At 45.0% G+C, this 23,357-nt stretch overlaps 1 protein-coding gene across 2 annotated transcripts in view; it reads right to left on the bottom strand.

Moving 5' to 3' along the window:
* Positions 1 to 23,357, bottom strand: part of EEFSEC (eukaryotic elongation factor, selenocysteine-tRNA specific) — a 254,499-nt gene extending 231,142 nt beyond the window's left edge. For both annotated transcript variants that reach the window (XM_007985455.3, XM_007985456.3), the window contains exon 1: positions 22,994 to 23,357. In XM_007985455.3, the coding sequence (XP_007983646.2) occupies positions 22,994 to 23,309 (316 nt within the window). In that variant the 5' untranslated portion in view covers positions 23,310 to 23,357. The remainder of the gene's footprint in view (positions 1 to 22,993) is intronic.

Genomic DNA, 23,357 nt, shown 5'->3' with positions numbered 1-23,357 from the left:
AATCATGTAAATTCATTTATAGGCCTCTCCACAATATTGAATCAATAATCCAGTATGCCCTGTAATCCCAGCTACCTAAGAGGCTGAGGCAGGAGAATCGCTTAAACCTGGGAAGCGGAGGTTGCAGTGAGCTGAGATCACGCTACCGCACTCCAGCCTGGATGACAGAGCGAGACTCCATCTCAAAAATAATAATAACAATAATAAACTAGTATGTTCATTTAAACTACAGAAAAAAAATTATAGCATTTCAGGGAAGACCACATTTATAGCTGGCAATGCAGTGTCATGCAAGGCCAGGAGTCTTTATTATCAGTAGTAAAATAGTGGTCATAATAATAATGATGTTTATTAAAAGCTTATCATGTACCAGATACATATATTCTAATCCTTAAAATAGTTCTTTCTGATTTTGCAAACAAGGAAGCTGAGGCCCAGAGAAGTTAAGTAATCTACCCAAGATGATACAGCTAACAAATGTTGAAGCCAGGATTCAAATTCAGTTTCTCTGACTCTAAACCTCAAGCTTTTTCAATTATACCATGTTTGTAATTTATGCTGTTTTATGCATTTTTTCCTTTAATACTAATGCATAAATTATTTCAAGAGAAGTTAAGTTCCTGTCATCACGTATTTTTGGGTACATGTGCATGTAGCAGTGATTGGTACCTATCAGTTTGCAAACACAAAACAAGCCAGTGCTTCCAGCAGACTGGTCTCTCCCGACAGACAAAGCGCGTGGCTTGCTAACACTCCACCCACATTTCTCTTCTGGTGTGTGTCCTCTGGTTGTGTCTTCCCCCTTCGTGGCCTTCCTCGTCTTAACTCTAACTGCACTCACAATTTTACAGCGATCAACACAGTTAAGCTCCAATACTCTGATTACTTCAAGTGTATTAATTTAGTTTCTCCCCAACTAGATTATCACCAATTTAAAAGCAGAGACAAAAATCATATGTTACACATGGTATCAGAGACCATCCATCTAGCCTGCTTTCCCAACCAAAAACAAGGAAAGTGAGATTTCTGACAAATGGTTCATTTTTATATGAAGTCTCATAAAGATTAAAAATTAAGTCATATTAAATTATGATCACAATAGCTAACACCATTTACAGAGTATAGGTTCCATACACTGAGATAAATACCATACTTAGCTTATCTCATTGGATTCTCACACACACAAAAAAACACTTGTAAGTTTATTCTCCCCATTTTGAAGATGAGAAAACCGAGTCTCAGAGCTGTGCATACTCACAAGCTGGTCCCCCAGGATTCAAACCTGTACTGGCATGCTGAGCCTCAGCTCTTTCCACGACTCCACTTAACTGAGCACAGCAAAGGGTGTCACAAACCTCTAAATGAAGGACAGGGTGCAAATCCAGGCCCCATGCTGAGGCCTACCTGAGGGCCTAATTAGAGGGCTCACTACTAAACCCATGTTCTCCCTCCGTCTGAAAAAAAGGCCCAGCAGGCTTCTCCCAGCACTACGAATTCCCCCATCAGCAGGGACCATGTCGTTTTCATTTGGGCTTTCCAAAGCCTGCACTCTGTTGGGCTGGCATAGCCCATGTATCTGGGACTCATTAAATGGTAAGGTGATGTTGAATTTTATCAGTCTCCCCTAGAGAACTCCCTCGGCATCTGCCAGCCTTCATGTTGCCTGGGATCCCAGGCCAGTTTTACGGAGAAGGTCAGTCTACATTTTTTCCACTTACGCTCATCTTCCCCCAAACCTTGTTCACTCCAATGCCACTCTGTCACCACTCGCTGCCCGGGCTGCACAGCAGTGGGACTGCTGCACGCTGGTGTCACAGCTGCTTTATAGCATTCCTCAATAGCCAAAACTAGCCACAGGGCCAGCACCTGGCATCTCCCTTAGAAAGCAACAGGAAACCTGAAGGAAAGACCAAAAACCACAAAAGAGGAAATAATTCCTAGCATTAGAGTATCTCCGGAGCATGAGATTTAATCCCAGGCTCAGGACCTGGGGTTGACTTGGAGAAAAGCAGGGGTTTGTAGCAGTACTAGTTAGAAGAGGAGGGCAAGGAAAAGCGGGGGGAGGCGTGGGAAGAGAAGGGAGGAGAAGGAGTAGAGCAGAGGGGGAGGAGAAGGAGGAAGAGAAGAAGGAGAGAAAAAGAAAGAATGCCGATGATGACATTAAACAGGAGAGAGGCCAGCTTTGTCCTGCATCGTACTGAATAGCCAAGTAAAACAATAAATCTATTTTTCCCTCCTCTTCTTTGCCTTAAAAAAATTCAAGAATTGCCGGGCGCGGTGGCTCAAGCCTGTAATCCCAGCACTTTGGGAGGCCGAGGCGGGTGGATCACGAGGTCAGGAGATCGAGACCATCCTGGCTAACCCGGTGAAATCCCGTCTCTACTAAAAAATACAAAAAACTAGCTGGGCAAGGTGGCGGGCGCCTGTAGTCCCAGCTACTAGGGAGGCTGAGGCAGGAGAATGGCATGAACCCGGGAGGCGGAGCTTGCAGTGAGCCAAGATCGTGCCACTGCACTCCAGCCTGGGCGACAAAGCGAGAGTCCGTCTCAAAAAAAAAAAAAAAAATTCAAGAATTTCATTTCCTTCTTTGAAACATAGCTCTTACATAATTGCAATGCTCTTTCCTGCTGTCTGCAATGCTGAGGGAAGAGGACTTCTGACTGCCCCAAGGACTTCAGAAGTGGCTACATTCTGGTGCCAAGCCTGCAGTGCACTAACCCTATAGTAAGGCCTGCTTCCATTTACCAGGCATCTACCTTGCACCCAGAATGATGCTAACTGTATCATAGTTACTGCTAACTCTAACAGCAAACCCGAAAGGAGGCATTATTCCCTTTATCTCCTTTTTTAAACAGGTGAAGAAATGAAGGCTCAGAAAAGCTACACATACACAGTAATACAATAAGCCAGCAGAAGGGCCAAGATTCCAATTTCAATCTTCCTGACTCCAGAGCCCAGGCCTGTTGTGCTGCAGCTTCTTCACTCTCTGGGAAGTTCTTCGAGGCAGTCTGAAGCCTCCTCTGCATTTCTCAGAGGCAACTATTAATTAGGCACAATAAGCAAAGCACCAAAGCTTACAGAGTGTTTGCAAACACAAAAAAATTTACTGGCTCCAAAATACAAAAAGAAAACTGCAAAAACTGAAATTACTCAAAGTTCAATTAAATGCCTACTACAATGCAAGAGAACACCACCTAGTACACTGGCATTCAGCTCTGATGGAGGTATTGTAAACTGTATTTTCTGTGTGATGGCAGCACAGTCTATTTGTATTAGTCTGCGTTCCAGGCTGCAGTGAAGGCTTTAAACCAGCCCTGGGTTTCACCGGCCTTTTTCACCAAAGGGCATTCCTACCAGGCCATGGCAGTCAGAGAGCCAAGCAGGATGTGAAGAAACAGAGGGGAGGGCCTCTGAGAGCAGTGGCCAGAGCAATGTTTCCTCCTCCAGGTGGCAGAAATAGCTTTTCTAGCCTTGTCATAGTGCCCAACCCTAAGAGATCGCCTTGCAGTTGGGTCCCCACCATTCCTCTCACTTATCTGTGCGAGAATGTGGATAGGGCTGGAAGAGAGCAGGCCATCCACACGGCAGGCCAAGTCCCTGAGGCACTCTGCCATTGTACACACAAGGCCACACACAACCCCTACCTATCTTCACTTGGGGCACCATTCTCTCAACAGTATTTACTCCATTTTCAATTCTTCCCCAGTATTGGTAAATATTGATAATTACCTCCAAATGCAAAAGTGAAGAAGTTTGTGTTTTGAAATATGATCATAATTCAAACTGGAAGTTGACACTAATCATTTGATGTTCACTTGAAAAGACCAGATAGGCTGTACAGGAACATTTCAGTAGGGGAACCGATAAGGAGAAGGCAAATAAAAATTATTGGTATTTACTCAGCCTGCAATGCTTGTGGAAGGAAACTATTTTAAAAGGGGAGCACTTCAGAATGGTTATTCAATCTGAATTTTACAGATAGCACTGGAAATATTTTCTCGCAGAATGCACCCTATCTCCACCATCATATCTCTCCGGTGCGCCGTTCACGTCGTTCATTGCAGGAATTCTCACTCAATTTTGCTCCATTATAAGCTGACGGTGACCCAGAGTATACAAGCCATTGAAGAATCTGACTGGAAATTACTACCACAAAACATCTGTCCCATTCCCCGCTTGCCAGCCCTGCCTTAGGGAGTGAAGATGGAAAACAACCCAGAATCCACACGCAGGAACAACTTTTCATTCCCCTCACAAACCAGGCTCCTTTGGAAATTGACGGTTCCAGCATTTTTCAGAAACTATGTTCCTGGAAAAACATGGCGTGGGCCTCTTTTGAAAACCTTCAGCTCAAAACCCTTCTTTTCCTACCCAGACCCTTCTAATAAAAGCCAGGACAGGAGCTTCACAGGGAAGCAAACAAGAAGGCCACCCAGGGTTCTCCCTACTCGGTATGGTCAGATTCAAATTTTGCATTAAATGCCACGGATCAATTAAAAGACCACAGGGATGTCACACATACTAATACATTCCACAGCTTACGTGGCATCTATCTTATAGACACACTCCCTTTGGAAGATTTATGTTGCGATTACAAAAGATTAAAAGAAGACATCTGATTTCATATAGGGCTAAGCCTCGGAACCCAGCTTTTTTCCTCGATTGCTATCAGAGGATCGAGGCAGCAGCACGGCACCTCCCAGCTAGACTGCATTTCACTTTGCTGCAGATGCTCCAAAGGGCCAAGCAATGGACATGCTCAATGAATCAAATAAATGAATAATCTGGAAAGAACTGGTTTGTCTGCAATCAAGAATCAGTGTCTGTGTCTCCATCCTCATGTCCAACAGTGCCCCACCACCTCCATATGCTTATAATTGGTCAGGGGTCAGAGGGATCATTGGCACAGTAACTGCTCCCAGCCAGTCACAGTGGCTCACATCTGTAATCCCAGCACTTTGGGCAGCCAAAGCAGGAGGATCACTTGAGCCCAGGAGTTTGAGACCAGCCTGCACAACACAGCAAGTGCTTGGCTCTACAAAAAATAAACAAACCAAACAATAACTGCTCCCTATTATGTGCCTGAAGCTTTATTTATGGACATGTTTGATGCAACCATCCTGTGAGATAATCACCTGGATTTGAGGTGCACAGACAGGCTCAGAGAGGCCCGGTGGCATTTCCCCTAGACCCAGGCCACCCCTATGCGTGGGTTCCTTCGGCCTGACCATCACTATGTCCTTAATGTGCTGGGTCTTGCTACCACTGCTGTTTTCAGTTAAACTCTCTTGGGTGCTAAAGTTATGGAAGCACCTGAAATCAGCAGTTCCAGGTTTGAGGAAGAGGAAGCAAAAGATATGAGATCCCAGTTCTTGCTTAGGCTGGAATCTGGTGGGACAGGAGTTGCAAACCCATGCTGCTGTCCTTTGTTACCTGTAGGGGGATTGGTTTGAGGACCCCTGAAGGACCAAAATATGAGGATGCTTAAGGCCCTGACATAAAATGACAGAATATTTTCATATAACTTATGCATATCCTCCCATATATTTAAATCATCTCTAGATCACTTATAACTAATAAAATAAAAATGCTATGTAAATAGCTGCTATACCGTATTGTGTTTTTAAACATATCATTTTGTTGTTGTTGAACTGTTATTTTTTGTTGTTTTCTTTTTTTTTTTTCCCAAATATTTTCAATCCTCAGTTGATTGAATCCACAGATTTGGAGGGCCAGTTGTGTCTTTCTGGCTTAAAAGTCTCTATAGAAAAACACCATGGAAGAATTGTAAATAGGCAAATCATCACACAAAAGCAGACATGGCCTATTTCAGATAGAACATTGTGCCTCTAGGAGGCAGGGAGATCTCCTTTTTTTCTCCTGGAAAGTCCCTGCTTTGGTTAATACTGTGAATTTGCAGAAAAAGAAAACTGAGTACAGAAGGAGGATTGATGACTGAAGCCCACATCTTCAAATGCTTTAAAAGTTAAGTCAGATAATCTTTACACTGATGTGAAAGGGGGAGAAAATACATTTGACCCCTTGCTTCAAACAAAAATCTTCCCATCTGGTTTTTAATTAGAAAGCAGTTGTTTTGCTTTTGCAACACTTTTTAACCTCTGCCATTGTAGGTACAAGCCTGCAAACCATATTTTCATTGATTAAAAAAAAAAATTAAAAATAAATGTTGAAAGAAACAATATTTTTCTTTTTAAGGAAAAAAGATAGCAAGCAGCAATTTTTTTGGAGGGATCAGGCACTTAAAAGGCATCTATGGGAAGCCATCATGGCTGTGGCCTACAGTTTATTTTGTCTTGAAAAAGTCAGAGGTCTTTTTAACTATGCTGACCTGTGAACCTACACATTGATCATCCCGATCCAAGACTGTAAGCAAATACTGCCCTCTTGTGCATCAAATAGTTCCGGAGTCGGCATGGAGATGATTTCCACCCCACCACCCTGTGGACAGCTTGCGATTGTACAGCTGGGTCTCCAGGGCCGGGAGATGTGTCAGGAAGAGGATGACACACATCTGTTACCAGAGTGCTTGCTAAAGTGTCCCCAGATTGCCTTATGAGATAGATTTCAAGATAAGAGGAAGAGGGAAAGATTCAGCTGAAGAAATCAGACCAAACATAACTGACTCTTATCTTTCCTAGAAAATATTCATTCCTCGAAAAGAAACTTTATTGGTTGCCATAACAAGTTTTCTTATTATGTACTTTTAAAAACTTTTAGAAACTATTAACGAACCTACAAAAATGACTAAGTAGTACCTCTTTTTATCTAGGAAATCTTTGCCAAGAAAAGAGATTCTATTTGATTCTAGAGGGAAAAAAAGCAGGGAGTTGTGGGGATGCCAGGTTGCTGTTTCTCAGACAAATCCTCGAAAGTTGGCAACATGCCCTTCTTTCTGAGAGTCCCCAAGCTGGGGTGTTACTGAAAGTATTATTTCCTCTAACCTGTGGACAAGGTTCTGTCACCAGAAGACCAAACTGGCATCTTAAGAAAGTTTTTTTTTTTTTTTTTTGAGACGGAGTCTCACTCTGCCACCCAGGCTGGAGTGCAGTCTCATGCCTCAGCCTTCCAAGTAGCTGGGATTACAGGCGCTCACCACCACGCATGGCTAATTTTTGTAGTTTTAGTAGAGACGGGGTTTCGTCATGTTGGCTAGGCTGGTCTCGAACTCCTGACTTCAGGTGATCCGCCCGCCTCCACCTCCCAAAGTGCTGAGATTACAGGCATGAGCTACCATGCCCAGCCTCAAGAAAGCTTTAAAGGATGTAAACTACTGTTCCCTTGTTTAAGAATTTGAGAAAATCAACAGCAGAAAAACATGCATGCAAGTCTGAGGCTAGGCCATACCTGCTCAGCAGGAACCTTGAGTGGTGGGGGAAGGGGGTGGTGAGGAGCTGGTCTTCCCTACAGTGAGTGTCCAGTTCTGGTTCTGAGGTACACAAATCATCCCAACACCTGCACCCACACCTTCACACCTCCAGGCACAGATCAAGACTGACCAAGTCCCATGCCAAACTTGTTTCTGGAGGAAAAAAAAGGCAAAATATGCCACCTGCCCCACCGCCATGCATTGCCTTCAACCCAAGAGGCAGCCCCGCAGGAAAGGGGATGGAGGAAAGCATGTAGGGCCTGTGCTCTGTGAGGCTAGGCAGGGAAAGGAGCACTGACCAGGAGTGTGAGGAGGTGTCAGGGGAATTTTATTTATAATTCTATGATGTTAGATACTTAGTATCTCTGATGTCCAGTTCTTGAGTTAGTGGTTCAGGAATGTGTCCTTAACCCACGTGGCCTTCAAGTCATAAGCAGCCTGTGGGCCAACATTTAATGATCAAACACAATCACAGAGTTGTGAAAAATGTCTAATTTACTTTCTGCCAGGTTTGCCTGCCAACCCTGATTCCACATCAGCAGCCCATCCCTATACCATGGAAAGAAGGGGTTACAGTACCAGAAACAAGACAAAGGACGGATGAAGGCCAATAGGATAGCCATGCTGAGACCAGACATCTCCAGAAGGCTGACCTGCCTCCTGTCTCACTCTGTCCTATTTCAGAAAGATAGGACATGCCATGCTTATCTTTCAGCAAAATTGGGACTTCCAGAGAGTCCAGATATATACATCTGTCAAAATATACCTGCAACGCCAGGTCTGCTGGGTGAAAACCAGCTAATACCCTCTCACTTGTAGCTAGCCCCAGGAGACCTCCAGCCTCAGGACTCTCATGTGTGCTATGCCTTTGGTCTGGAACACCTCCCAACATTCCAGGGGAGGGTTCTTGTGCCATAGTTTAGCTCCAACTTTATTGCTTCAGAAAGGCCTTCCCTGGCCTCCAAACTAAAGTAGATGCCCTACATCCATTAGTCCCTATCTGGGTATCCTGTCTTGTCCTGCTTAGCACTTACATAATTTATAATTCTGCACGTTTTGTTTCTTCTGTACTATCTGCCTCCCCCACAAGACAGGAAGCTACATGAAAGCAGGAGCCACTTCTGCTTTGCTGACCACTGGAAACTCAACCCCTGGCAAGCAGTAGTTGCTCAGGGTTTGTTGAATGAATTAATGTCATGATCCACCTTTCCTTCTATACCGTCTGAGCTTAAGGAATAAGGTCGCCTAGCCAAATCTTCAGGACACTAAGAATCCTGGGAAAATAAATCAAAGAAAGCCACATAACCAAGCCAGGTGTTCAAACAGCTCTCAACCTGTCGCAAAGAGTAAGTGACAGAACCAGCAAGGAGCTTCCTAGGGAGGTACCAGAGGGCCTCCCCTCTTAGGGTCCAGTCTCAAACACTGCACACCCATGACAACAGCCTTGAAGCCCCAGGGGGCCTATGACTGTGACATTTCACATTTATGAGTGTCTTGGGCTTCCTGTGAGAAGACACAAGAAGAACTAAACGGTGAAACTGGCTAGCTGATGGAGGTGAGTGACCTGGTCTGCAGAGGGACACTCACTCAGAAAGTCTCAGGCCAGCACCAGGACAGCAGCAGAGTAAATCTCTACTATCTTGCCTCAGGGAGCCTTCCTCTCTCTCCCCAGAAAGTTTCTTATCACGCAAGCACTTGGTAATGGTATATGGACCCCAGGTTCACCTCTGGCCTCCCAGGTTCCTAGCAACCTGGCACTCCAGGAATTTTATATTCAGGAGGGACTCTGGACCCAGAACCTGGTGATCAGAGACAGTGACCTCTTTTCATCATGTAGTCAACAAACCCTGGGCAAAGCTGTGGCCTCCCACTGGACAGCTGGTACATCCCTGTGCCTCTGGAGGGCCTCTTCTCCCTTCACCCTGACAGACTATTTGCAGAACAATTACTGGCATCAGCCACAGGCTTGCATTACACTCATTTCCCCATCCCCAAGCTCTGGGGCAAGTTTAAAAGTGCTCGTCCTGTCTCAGAATCAGGTCTGAATTAATACCCTTCCTCAAAAGAACTCCAGTAGCAAAGTGAAAACAGACGCCCTAGACAATGCCCTTTGAAAAGCCCCAGCAGGGACGACTGGTGACAATGCAGCCCTGGCTCGAAAAGAAACCCTAAGGTTAAAGGTTCACAGAGGCAGAAGAATTACCAAAGTACAAGTTTGTTCAAATTTCCTCCGGCAGATTTAAACAACCAGGGTCAAGCTGAAGATTGCCGGCAAAAACCTATGAGACAACTCAGGCCCTTTGAACTGCATGGAGAAAGGAAAATATACGATCTGGGAGGGATCTATGTTATAGCTTTTAAAAATGTTCTTGAAAGGGTCACCCCTGTTAACTCAAAATCAGAAGGATGTTTGAGAACTGCTTCTCTAAAACAACAGGGCCGCTGGGCCCTCACTGTGTGCGGTGAGCTGCACTGAGGTCGCCGTGTTCCCGGCATTAGTGTGCTGACCCTCTGTGGGCCATGAAATTAACCATCAGCACGGCAGAAATCTGCTATGAGTTAAACTACTTTGCTACGCAAAGTGGCCTGAAAATGAAATATGAGGATTGAATTTCCATTGAAAGATTAACTTGTCTAACCTCAAGGCAGGTTTCCTCCACTGTTGAACTCTATTTGGCCAGTTGTTTAAAGCACCATAAGAGCATGGGTAATTGGTGCAGGCAGTGGGAAATGACCTCTTCATTCATTCATTCATTCCGATATGCATGCACCAAATATTTACTCTGTGCCAAGGCCTGTCCTGGGCCCTTGGACATAGAATTGAATGGTAACAGGCCCCTACCCTCAAATTGATCAAGTCCAGTGGGAAACATAATCCAGTAAACAGAAAAGGGCATAAGATGAGGAGAAAATGAGATCATAGGGGTATGTGTAGGATGTTATGGGCCCTCAAATGAGGGTGACCTTATCTAGACTGAGAATGGTGAACAATGATGCTTCCCAGAAAAGTGCACGTAGCCAGAATATGCAGCATGAGAGAGCACGGTCTGTCTGTCCAGAGACCTGCAAGTGGTTCATTCAGCCTGGAGTCCTGAGATCTCAACCCCTCAGGAGGGGCCTCGTCAGCCAGCTAAGAAGTTCAGCCTTTATGCCAGCAGAGAGCAAACAAAGACTTCTACACAGGGAAGTAGTTTTTAAACACTCTTCTATCCCTATACCTTCTGCAGGGGGTGGAATCAAGGAGACTATGTGAGGGAATGCTGTACTCATCCCGCCAGGAGCTAGCAGAAGCCTGTCTTCAGGTCACAGCTGCGGTGACGGAAAATGCCAGGGCAGAGAGCAAGCAGGAGGGAGAAGGCGTGGTGATGGATCCAGAGGCAGGTAAAGGAGGAGGACACACTGAGGAGCATTTCAAGGGCCACACCTTGGGAGAATGGAGGTGTCCTTCACTAGGAAGGTGATGAAGCTGAGAGGGTGGAATCTGAGGGCCCATGGTAGTCATCCCAGGCCAGGATGTCTCAGGAAGATGACAGTTCTTATAACCAAATCACATGTAGGGGACAGCTCAAACCCAAATCTACAATAAGGACACAGAACCCAGCCGTTCCTCAGTCCATCCAGCCCTGCACTGTCAAATACAGCAGCCACTAGCCACCTGTGCCTATTTAAATTTAAATTAATTAAAATTAAATAAAACTAAAATTTCAGTCTTTAGTTACACTAGCCACAGTGCAAGTGCTCCAACAGCCATGAGATTCACGGCTGCCATGTTGGACTGTGCCACTGTAGAACATTCCTATCATCACAGAAAGTTCTGCTGGAAAGTACTGATCAAGCCACTGCAGAAATTTTTTCAGACACTGTTTTTCGCAGCTGAAGTGTCTGTCAGCCCTCTCTGCAAGGGCTGGGTGCTGATGGGAAACATGGCGTGCTGCAAGCACCTCAGGGCTCCCTTCCAGTCTTCCTGTGGTCCACTTGTCTGTGAGGTCAGGCAGCAAGTGCTAAAGAAATGGAATCCTTCTTATGTAAAGTCTTTCCTCTCTAGAGCGTAAGTTCTGAAGATCATTTCTGAATGTGCCCTGGATCATCTTTTTAGAACACAGAGAATGCTAAGAACACACACCCAAGGGCCTTTACTGTTCATGGCGAAAGATCCTGAAACTCACCTGGAAATGACCACAAATAGGGCAATATTTTCCTCAAGTGTCACACCGTCTTGTACCTGGGAAGACTGAGCTCTAGTGCCAATGTCAAATGACCAAGGACAAGCCACTGACCCTCCGGAGTTCTAAGTAACCCAAATAAATCTATGGTAATGGATGTAGCCACAAGGCCAAGCAAGGCAAGTTCCTGCCGCCAGACAGGTCAATGCTAACAAATTTCAAGCACTAATTTTAAAAGAAAAAAGTCAGGTTTATCTTTAAGCAGCACCTGTGCATGGCACCAAATAAATATCCTCAGGAAGTAGGTTAGAGACAAAGGAAATTATTTTAGTCTTCCTGAAGGCCTCAAGACAAGAGAGGAATCATCACAACACAAGAGATATGGAAAGAGGGAAAGTCAACTTCTCTCTCAACAGCAAAAGTTGTTTTTTCTCCTGCCAAGAGAGGATCACCCACATTAACTAAGTCCTCCCTACACACCCAACAAAGGCCACTTCAAAGCAGCAGGAGCCTAATCACACAGCACAAGAAAATAAAAGACCCAATTAACAAAAGACAAAAACTCAAATAATCCAGGGGAGAATAGAAGCAGAAATCTCTATTTTTGACAATTTGATTTATATATAAAGTACTCCTCAGGAGCCACAATTTTCTATGGAAGCAGGCATGTGCTAAGGTCTGAGAGCAGCTCCTGGGCAAAGCCAGGGCCTCTGAAACCAGAGCCTGGCATTGGCTACTTGTGTGCCCTGCAGCAAACTGCCTACTGCTCAGAGCCTCAATTCTAGTAGCTGAGCAATGTAGATGGAAACGCCTCCCTCGGAGACTGGTTGGGAGGATGCAGCAAGAGCCACGGGTCTAGAACAGTGTCCAGCAGATAGCAAGCATTCTTCAAAAGTCCCTTCTTTCCTCTCCCTCCGAGAGGCAGAACTATCCCTTGGCCACTGCTCAGCACTGCCACGTCTGCAACCCCAGGGCCCCATTTTCCCTGCTGATGGTGTCCGCCTTGCCTGCCTGAGGTGTCCTTCCTCTTCTCCCTCGGCCAGCTGGGCCAGAAAGCTGAAGCTGGAATGAGGAGAGGAATGCCAGGCCCTAGGACCACTTGTCACAGCCCTCTCCTCAGACTCACAGGGGAGCTCACTAAAAGCTGCCAGAAGGATCTCCCAGCTTAAAAACCTACCAGTCTTCCTCCCAGAAGAGACTCTCCCAGCTTCTGAGATCTGGTCCTGGCCACCCTCTGGAAGCTTGGCCTGACACCCCACTCACACTCCAGCCCTCCCTTTGTCTCTGGGTCCTTGTTTACTCTGAGTCCTCTAGCTGGAATGCCTCCCATCTTCTAAAATGTAAAATCTCAACCATCCTTCACAATTCCCACAAGCCAGTTGGACTGGCCTGTGACCCAGTCAACCTGGCCTCACCTCCTTTCACGCCCGCTGTGTGCAAGTGCCAGCCACCCTGACCACTCCCCTTCTTTAGCCAGGGCTGCTCCCACGCCTCTGGACTCTGCTAAGGCTGTTCCCCGGATCTCTCAGTCTGGAAATCCACAAGTCATCCTTCCAGGCCCAGCCGTGTGTCTCCTCCAGCAGGATTCCCTATCTGCCACCCCAGGCAGGTACTCACATTTCTGTGCCCATCTTGATCAAGGCCCTTACCACTCCGCATCTTAAACTGATTGCGGGCACTGCCTGGCTTCCTCCTCCCTACTCGGGACTGTGAGCCCCTTGAAGACAGGCACGACTGTGTATCTGCCCTCATGTCCAAAACAAAGCCAAGCAACATGTATGTGTAGAATCTCTGAGTGAGCAGAGAAAAACAGCAAATGCAGCTCCATCTGGTCCTCTCCCACCATACAAGCTGCCAAAAGCCCTTAAAACAAGGCCTACCAGTCCAAATGTCTCCATGGGCCAGGGACATCAGAGAAAGCAGCAGCAGCCTGAGGAGCACATGCCACACACCATACACGTAAGATGGCTAAGATGGCAAATTGTACATTATATGTACTTTACCACAAGTAGAAATCAATAGAAATAGGTTTTTTTACAAAAAAAAAAAAAATGCAGTACTGGTTTACACTACAACGTGAATGAACTTTAAAAGCATATGCTCGCTTTGGGAGGCTGAGGCAGGATGACAAAAGAATGACAGAAAGGGGAATATGTCTTAGGGCTTAATTTATGGGTTGCTTCCTGGGATGCCTGCCCAAATCCTATTCCAACCTGGATGGAATGATTCCGAAGAAAAACCCAAGAGACATGCTGATAGAAAACAAAGGGGATGCTCAGTGAAAAGTTTAAAAGCAATTAATTTTAAATGATTACAGCTTTACCAAAAGCTGTGACTATGATTTCCTTCTGACTTTGATTATAACCTTCCAGCAAAATATTTGCCTCAAGAAGGCAGAGTCTTTGCATTATTTTCTATTCCTAGCATGACTACAAAAATATTCTTTGATTTAACATTTGATATGTTTTGTTCTCAAGGGCAAGCCCCATGAGAAGAAAAATGTATCCCAACAGAATGAAATATGACTACCTGCTTCCATTTTTCTTTCCTGTTGGTTCCTGCTCAAATATTCTGCATTAATTTAAACTCAAGGCTGTCTCTCTGATGTTGTGGTACTCCCACACTGCCACCCAAGCTAAAGCAAAGTCACCCACTGTCCAGCGCCAAGAGAAAGTGCTGCAGACAAAGCTCAACTTGAGTCTCCTGGAGACAGTTAAAGGCACTCCAGCGTATGGAGAGATCAGGTGGGGTCAGAGAGCGATAAGGTACCAGGTAAAACAAGAAAACTTGTACTTGAATAGTGGTACACTTTAGTGCTGACTGAGGCAGGCTTCCTATTGAACTTAAGAGTCTTTGAAGCAAATGAAGGCAAGCAACTCCTGTGTCAGCCTGAGCTTTAGTTGGTGGTAGAGGATGTTGAAGAAGCAGTACTGGAGAGTAGAATCTTCTAGTTATGGTGTGTACCTTTCAGTGAAGAAGAGAAAGAAACAGCTCTCACTGGATGGGCACAAAGAGACAGGGAACTAAGGCCTGACAGATACTAGGAACTAAAGAAGTAAAGCTGAAGGAAGCATTTCCACTTAGAACTCCTTCAAATATGCCTCAGTATTTTAGGACAAACATATATAATTACCACAATTTCACATAATATATTCCTACACAGATTCTCATGAAAAGACTAGGGGTAAAGAAAACCAAAAGTGACCTTTGGTTTGTTTGCTTTTGCATTAGAGTAACACCCAAATTCCTCAAGGACACCAAGGCCTACCTGGCCAAGCCCCCAGGATGTTATTTCTGCCTGGAGCAGGTTGCTTTCCTGGAGCAAGATATGTGCAGATGCTTAATGGGTATCATAAAAAAATCTGGTTGAAATTCATTCACACACATGAACCCCTTGTTTCATTTATGAGTCCAGAGAGGGCATCTGCAGAAAGAATGAAGGGCACACACCTCAATAAAATAGATACAAGGGGAAGAGCCTTCTCCACATGGGCACAAAGAACACAGAAAGCTGGAAAAACAGAAAACGCAAAGTAGCTTAAGTTTTACAAAGAATATTCTCTCCAGGCTGCAGAGACAAAAATCTCATAGGCTCTTGGATGTTTCTCTCCAAGGAGAGTAACCTGAGTCAGACTTAGAAGTCTTTTGCAGCCCTCCTCAGCTCTGGGCAGGGAGGGCTCAGAGAGGGTCAGAGACACACAGGAGACACTGCTAAAATGGTGTGTACAGAAGGCAAGAGGTCCAGGCGACAAGTTGCAGTGCTGTTCATTAACAACTGAAACAAAAGACTGGGAGACAATACACTGTTAATCCTCGCAGCCACCAGAGGACTATAAATTGCCAAGCCAAGATACTAGCATTTTTCAGCCCTCCTCTGTCCTGCCAGAGTTAGATTGAGGATGAGTCTAAGTCCCTCACCCCCACCCAAGTCTTTAAAACATACATTACTGAATCTTTTTGAAGTTGCAACCCTGAAAGATTTATACTCCAAAATGGATTCAAGAAAAATACTGCTCTGAACCACTACAGGGGGCTGGAATGGACGGGTACACTTTTTCATTCGCACTGAGAATGCCAGCGTATGGGCTGTGCAGTCAGGTCAATGTGGGTTCAAACCTAGTTCTGACACTTATTAACTGGGTTCCCTGACCTCTGAGCCATGGTTTTTTTCATCTGTAAAATGGGAATATCAACTATTACCTCCCAGGAATCGTGTGAAAATTAAACAAACAAATCAAAAAAACAGCATATGGACAAGCACTAAATAATGGTAAGTACTATTATCACTGTTAACCTCACAGCACCACTTAGTTTTATCTGTGGCCACATGGATCAAGGGAGATAAACCCCAATTTTCTCTCAGATAGGATTCATGTGTGTGTGTGTTTGTGTGTATGTGCGCGCGCACGCACAGTGGAATTAGAGCCAGCTTTAATTTAAGATATATTAAACTTCAGAGATATCATCACAGAACTCAGACAACTGTTAACATTTCCTTCTCCTGGAGATAACATATTCCACGGGGGGGGGGGTCTAAGTCTTTCACAGTAGCAAGGAACTCTTAACAAGAGCCCAATCTCCCAGGGATGCCAGGTGCAGGTGCAGCAAGAGAAAATCACACCTGCTGCCAGTGGGAATCCCTGCCCAAAAATCCTGCAACTTTCTATCAAAAGCTCAGCCCAGTCATGTCACACACGTGCTTTAACAGGCTTCCAAAGAGCTCCAGGACCCTGAGGAAAAATCTACACTAAGGGCCATTCTCTAGGGTCTGGCCCTGCCAACCCTTCTAGCTTCATCTGTAGCACATCTCCCACACACCACGCCGATTTCCAGCCATGCCTAAATGCTGGCAGTCATCTCTGATGTTGAGACACAATGGCATGTTTAAGGCTCAGAGCCTTGCCCTCGCCTAGGAAAGGTCTCCTTTTCCCATTTGCACCCTATACTCCACCCCCCAACAAAGTGAGTTACTCCTGCTTTTGCCCTTGTGCAAAGAACTCCAGAAGATCATTTTGTACACAGCAGTGTCCTCTCCTGGGTTCTGCTGTAAGCTCCTAAAGGGGGGGACAAAGAACCAACTTGCATAATTCACTACAGGCCAGGCCCTAAGCTAGTTGCCTTCTGTCCACTAACCCACAAAGAAGGTTCTTTGCTCACTAAAACTGACTAGCCCAAGAGCTGGTACACAGCCTTCATTCATCCAGAACTTACTGAATACCTATCCTATGCCAGGCTCTGGCCCAAACACTGAGAACACTGGTGAATGAGACAGATAAGGTTCCTGCTCTGGTCTCATGGAGCTCACATTCTAGCAGAGGACAGACACTCGACAAGTAAACACATGAAGAACATCAGGTAGTGAAAAGGGCTGCTGGAGCAATGAAACAGGGACATGAGAAAGTATGAGGGGGTGAGGGTTGAAGAGACAACTTTAGATAGGTGGGGCAGGAGAGGCCGCTAAGGAGGTGCCATTCAAGCAGAGACTTAAGGAGCCAGACATACCAAACAGAGGCAACAACAGGTGCAAATATCCTAAGGGAAGCAGCCGCTGGGCCCACTGGAGGAAGAGAAATGAGGCCAGTGTGACTGAAGGTCAGAAGGCAGAGGAGTCGTTGATGGGATCCTTGATGGGATTGGAGGAAAGCAGAGCCAGACCATTGTCCTATGGGCCATAAAGAGGCTGGATTTTACTCCAAGCACAATGAGAACTCACTGGAAAGTCTTGCCAAGTGTAGGGTTGACATGATCTGATGAACACTTGTAAAAGGAGAGCAATGCCCACTGTGCAGAGAATGAATCAGAGGGAGCAGAATAAGCAGGCAGGGGGCAGAACTGTAGAAGTCCAGGTGCCATAAGCCAGGATGGCCTTGGGGGTCATTTCAAGAAGGCAAAGATGCCCACGAGTGTGTGGACCATGAGGTGAACTGAAGGTATTAGCCAGATCCAGGTTAGGGGTGGCAGAGTTAGGTTCCAACACCAGTCCAAGGCACTTTGCTTGGGTTTCCTCATCTGAGAAGTAAGGCTAACTAACACTCCCATCACGCAAGGTGGTTGCATAGATGCAAGTTCCTGGCAACAGGCCTGGGCCAGAGCAGGCACTCAATGGGGAACACTTTCCCTTTACAAGAAAAAAATAGTTTTTTCTCAATTCCCTGAAAAGGAAGGTGGGCCTCTGATTTATTCAAGGAAGAATGGTAGCAGCCTTGGTCTCAGCATTCCATTGCACTCAGGCCACATTTTAAGAAGATAAATCTCCCTACTCCGGAGATGAGACAAAAGATGAGCAACAATGTACATACAAAAATAAGTTCTTCTTCTACAGTTTTAGTCTAAAGAAAAAACTTGCCAAATTCTTTGGGGAATTACAATTGGTTATATAGGACCAGGCAAATGCTGAAACTTTTTGCAATATGAAGTTTCCCTATAATTGAAGCACACCTCAAAGATATTGTGCATTCAGTTCCAGACCACTGCAGCACAGTGAATATCACAATAAAGCAAATCAAATTTTTTGGTTTCCCAATATGTATAAAAGTTATGTTTACATGACATTTCATCAATTAAGTATGCAATAGCAGTATGTCTCAAAAAGCAATAAACATTCCTTAATTTTAAAATACTTCATTGCTAAAAAATGCTAATGATTACTGAATCTTCAGCAAGTCATAATCTTTTTGCTGGTGGAGGGTCTTGCCTCAATGTTGATGGTTGCTGACTGATCAGGGTGGTAGTTGAAGAAGACTGGGGTGACTGTGGCAATTTACTGAAATAAGACAATTAAGTTTGCCACAACAGTTGACTCTTCCTTTTATAAAAATTTATCTGTAGCATGTGAAGCTGTTTGATAGCATTTTACTCACAGAATTGCTCTCAAAACTGGAGTCAGTCCTCTCAACTCTTGCTACTGCTTTATCAACTAAGTTTACATAATATTCTAAATCCTTTGTTATCATTTCAACAATGTTTACAGCATCTTCACCAGTAGATTCCATCTCAAGAAACCACTTTCTTTGCTCATGCATAAGAAGCAACTCCTCATCCACTCAAGATTGATCATGAGATCTCAGCAATTCAGTCACATCCTCAGGCACCACTTCTCATTCTAACTCTCTTGCTATTTCCACCACATTTGCAGTGACTTGCTCCATTGAAGTCTTGAACCCCTCAGTCATCCATAAGGGTTGGAATCAACTTCTTCCAAATTATTGTTAATGTTGATATTTTTACCTACTCCCCTGAATCACAAATGTTCTTTATGGCATCTAGAATGATAAAACCTTTCCAGAAGGTTTTCAATTTACTTTGTCCGGATCCATCAGAGGAATCACTATCTAGAGCAGTTATGGCCTTATAAAATATATTTCTTAAATAATAAGACCTGAAAGTCAAAATTACTCCTTGACCCATACACTGCAGAATGGATGTTGTGTTAGCAAGCATGATAACAAATTAATCTCTTTGTATATCTCCATCAGAGCCATTAGGTGACCAGGTGCATTATCAACAATCAGTAATATTTTGAAAGGAGTCTTTTTTCTAAGCAGTAGGTCTCAACAGTGGGCTTAAAATATTCAGTAAACCATGCTATAAACAGGTGCTGTCATCCAGGCTGTGCTGTGCCATTTCAAGAGCACAGGCTGAGTAAATTCAGCATAATTCTTAAGGGCCCTAGGATTTTTGGAACGGTCAGTGAGCAACGGCTTCAGCTGCATTACCCCTAACAAGAGTCAGCCTGTCCTTTGAAGCTTTGTACCCAATCATTGACTTCTCTGTAGCTATGAAAGTCCTACATACCATCTTCTCCATATAAGGCTGGTGCACCTACAGTGAAAATCTGTTTAGTACTCACCCTCATCAATGATCTTAGCTAGATCTCTTGGATAACTTGCTGCAGCTCCTCTATCATTACAAGTTGCTTCATCTTATACATTTTTTGTTGCTTCATCTTATACATTTATGTTCTGGAGATGGCCTCTTTCCTCAAACCTCATGAACCAACCTCTGTTGGCTTCAAATTTTTCTTCTGCAGCTTTCTTACCTCCCTCAGCCTTCACAGAATTGAAGAGTTAGGGCCTTGCTCTGGATTAGGCTTCAACTTAAGGGAATGTGGTAGCTGGTTTGTTTTTCTATCCAGACCACTAAAACTTTCTTTATAAAAGCAATAGAGCTGTCTTGCTTTCTTATCATCTGTGTGTTCACTACAGTAGCACTTTTAATTTCCTTCAGGAACCTTTCTTTTGCATCCAAACTTGGCTGTTTGGTGTAATAGGCCTTGCTTTCAGCCTATCTCAGCCTTCAACATTGCGTTCGTCACTACGCTTAAATCACTTCTAACTTTTTATTTAAAGTGAGAGACTTGCAACTCTTCCTTTCCCTTGAACACATAAAGGCTATTAACTGGATGAATTTTAATATTGTTGTGTCTCAGGGAATAGGGAGGCCTGAGGAGAGAGAGACAGACAGGGGAAAAGCCAGGAGGTAGAGCAGTCAGAACACACACAACATTTATTAGGTTTGCTGCCTTACATAAGCATTGTTTGTCGCACTTCAAAATTACAATAGTAACATCAAAGATCACTGATCCCAGATCACCATTAACAGATAACATGTATTTGAAATCAAGTGAAATGTTTGGTGCTTAATATTTGATGAAAAGTTTGAAATATTGTTAAGAATAACCCAAATGTGGCATAGAGACACAAAGTGAGCACATGCTGTTGGACGGGTTGCCTTGAACCTTCGATTTGTAAAAAACCACTATCTGCAAAGTACAATCAAGTGAAGCACAATAACATGAGGTATGAATGTATGTTGGAAGGGGATAGGGAAACTATAGGGTAACCTGGGGAAGCATGCAAAGTACTCCAGCTTTGGAGTCAGGCAGACCTGGACTGTTTCACTAACCAGCTGCCTCCCTAAGTCCCAATTTTCTCAACTATTAAATGGTAACCACCACGCTCCTTGCAGGGTTTGCCTGGTAAGTAGCAAATACACAAGAAAAGTCAAGCCAATAAATAGTTGTGTGGTTACCACTATCTTCCAGTTGAAGCAAGGTCCAGAATTAGGTTCAAAGGTCATACAGCTAAGGAAGAAAGCTAGGCTTCAAGTCCAGTTTTGTCTGACTCCAAAAGTATGTCCTTTACCACTCATCTACCCTATTTACTAGAAAACACTAAAAACTTGCCATCTCATTTTTTAACCTCTGCCTTCCACCTCCAGTCTGGACTGGCTCAGAGTCCATGTCCTAAAATGTATTTTGATGTGACCAAACAGAATTCAGTTATAAGGGGAGGGGGAGGAATAGGTAGAGAATCGTGTGCCCCTTAATATTCACCTGACCGAAACATGGATTGAGGAGAAGACTTTAGATACTGTGACCCTGGGCAAGTCCCTTTACCTCTTCAAACTTCTATTTCCTCTACTGTAAAATGGGGAAATGATCTCAGACTGCCTGTAACATGGAACAGTTGGGAAGTAACAAAGATGAAGTACTATACTTAATAAGCTCATCATTATAGCTGGGACCCAGAATGCCCAGTGACCAATGAGGCCATCTGCCACCAAGCCAATTACCACCTGCCCGATATATATTCCCATGTATAGCATACAGAATATTGCTGGAAGGAAACACAAGGAAATGGGAATAGAAAGGTAATCGGGTACTGGGGTCAGCAGTAAAAAGTATACTTCTTTAGCTATATACCCTTTTATACCACGTGTTTATATTATTGTATCTTTTTTTCTAAAAATATGTTTAAAGTTCTATCCATATATTTAAGTGGAGTTAAATGGGCTTGGAAAAATCATCCACAAAGGTCTAATAATGGTCTTTCAGCCAGGCGCAGTGGCTCATGCCTCTAATCCCAACACTTGGGAGGCCAAGACAGGTGCATCACGAGGTCGAGATCAAGACCATCCTGGCCAACATGGCGAAACCTCATCTCTACTAAAAATACAAAAACTAGCCGGGCATGGTGGCACACACCTGTAGTCTCAGCTACTCAGGAGGCTGAGGAAGGAGAATCGCTTGAACCTGGGAAGCAGAGGTTGCAGTGAGCCGACATCACACCACTGCACTCCAGCCTGGTAATAGAGCGAGATTCCATCTCAGGAAAAAAAAAAAAAAAAAAAAAAAAGTAGTCTTTTCATTTGCAGAGATGGAAGGGGTGCAGAATTAGGACAGAGGAGTGGGTAAGGGAATGTTTGCCTTATTTGTGATGTTCTATTTCTTCACAAGTGGCATATATTCATGTATTACATGCATAATTAAAAATTAAGGGTACCTCTTTGGAGGGCATTTTGGCAGTACCCACCACGACCAAAAACACACATGCCCCTTGCCCCAGCCAGTTAGTTCTATTACCCTACATATATACGAACATACCAAAGACTTCTGTTCTAGAATATTCACTGCAACATGGTTTGCAAATACTGGAAACAACATAAACATCCATCATTAAAAGATTTGTTTAGAAAATGTTGGTACAGGCCGGGCGTGGTGGCTCACGCCCGTAATCCCAGCACTTTGGGAGGCCAAGGTGGACGGATCATGAAGTCAGGAGTCCATCTGACCAACCTGACCATCATGGTGAAACCCGTCTCTACTAAAAATACAAAAAAATTAGCCGGGCGTGGTGGCGCGCATGTGTAATCCCAGCTACTCAGGAGGCTGAGGCAGGAGAATCGCTTGAACCCAGGAGGCAGAAGTTGCAGTGAGCCGAAATCGTGCCACTGCACTCCAGGCTGGGCGACAGAATGAGACTGTCTCCAAAAAAAAAGAAAAAGAAAATGTTGGTACGAGTGTGCAATGGAATCCTATGTGAGCTTTAAAAAGAACGACGTAGCTTTATGTGTACAGATATGGGGCACTCTCCAGACACAGTGTTGAGTGAAATCGTTTCTAAAAGGAAGACGGAAAGAGGGATTTATACATATACAGAGATATGCTTGTATTGACATGGAGCCTTTCCGAAATGATATACAAAAACTGGTAGCAGCGGTTGGCTCTAGGAACGGTAATCAGGAGATCAAAGGACATGTGAATGGAGACAGCCTTTGTATGCATACCCTTTTTGTAGCTTTTGAGTTTTCTTATTTTGAGTTTTCTTTACTTGACCATGTATGATAAACACATTTGGTAGGAATTTTTTGATTTTTTTTTTTTTTTTTTTTTTTTTTTTTTTTAAGGAAAGCACCTTGCAGCTCGGTAGTGCTGGATGGGAAAAGCTTCCATATCAGCTGGCCTTGAGTTCGAATCTCAAAGCCTCCGCTCGCTTGCTGCGGGGCCCTGGGCAAGTGACGTCCGCCTCTTGGGGCCTCAGGGGCCCCACCAATGAGGTGGGGCGATTTCCCTTCCCGGCATAGGCTCGAGCGAATTCGGACACGGAGCCCGGCCGCTCCGCCCGCGTCCCTGAGCCCGGCTCCCGCCCCGGCCCGCGCTCACCGCCGATGATGGTCCGGATGAGGGAGGCGTGCCCGGGACAGTCGACCAGCGTGACCTGAAGCAGTGGCTCGCCGGCCTCGGGCTCGGCCTCGGGCGCTGCCTGGAACTCGGGCAAAGACGACCGCAGGCGCGCGGGCAGCGGCACCGAGAAGCAGGAGAAGCCCAGGTCTAGCGTGATGCCGCGCTCGCGGCTCTGCGGCTGCTTGTCAAAGGCGGCAGTGGAGGCTGTGGTGCTTAGCGCCCGCGCCAGCGCCGTCTTGCCGCTGTCGATGTGGCCCAGCACGCCCACGTTCACGTTAACTCGCCGCCCTGCCATGCTGCCGCCGCCGCAGCCGCCTCGGACACCCGCCCGGCCCGCCCCTCA

The sequence above is a fragment of the Chlorocebus sabaeus genome, chromosome 22 (genome assembly GCF_047675955.1).
Source record: "Chlorocebus sabaeus isolate Y175 chromosome 22, mChlSab1.0.hap1, whole genome shotgun sequence".
Taxonomy (NCBI): domain Eukaryota; kingdom Metazoa; phylum Chordata; class Mammalia; order Primates; family Cercopithecidae; genus Chlorocebus; species Chlorocebus sabaeus.
Note: the sequence above shows the minus strand (reverse complement) of the source record. Positions and strands in the feature narration are given on the sequence as shown.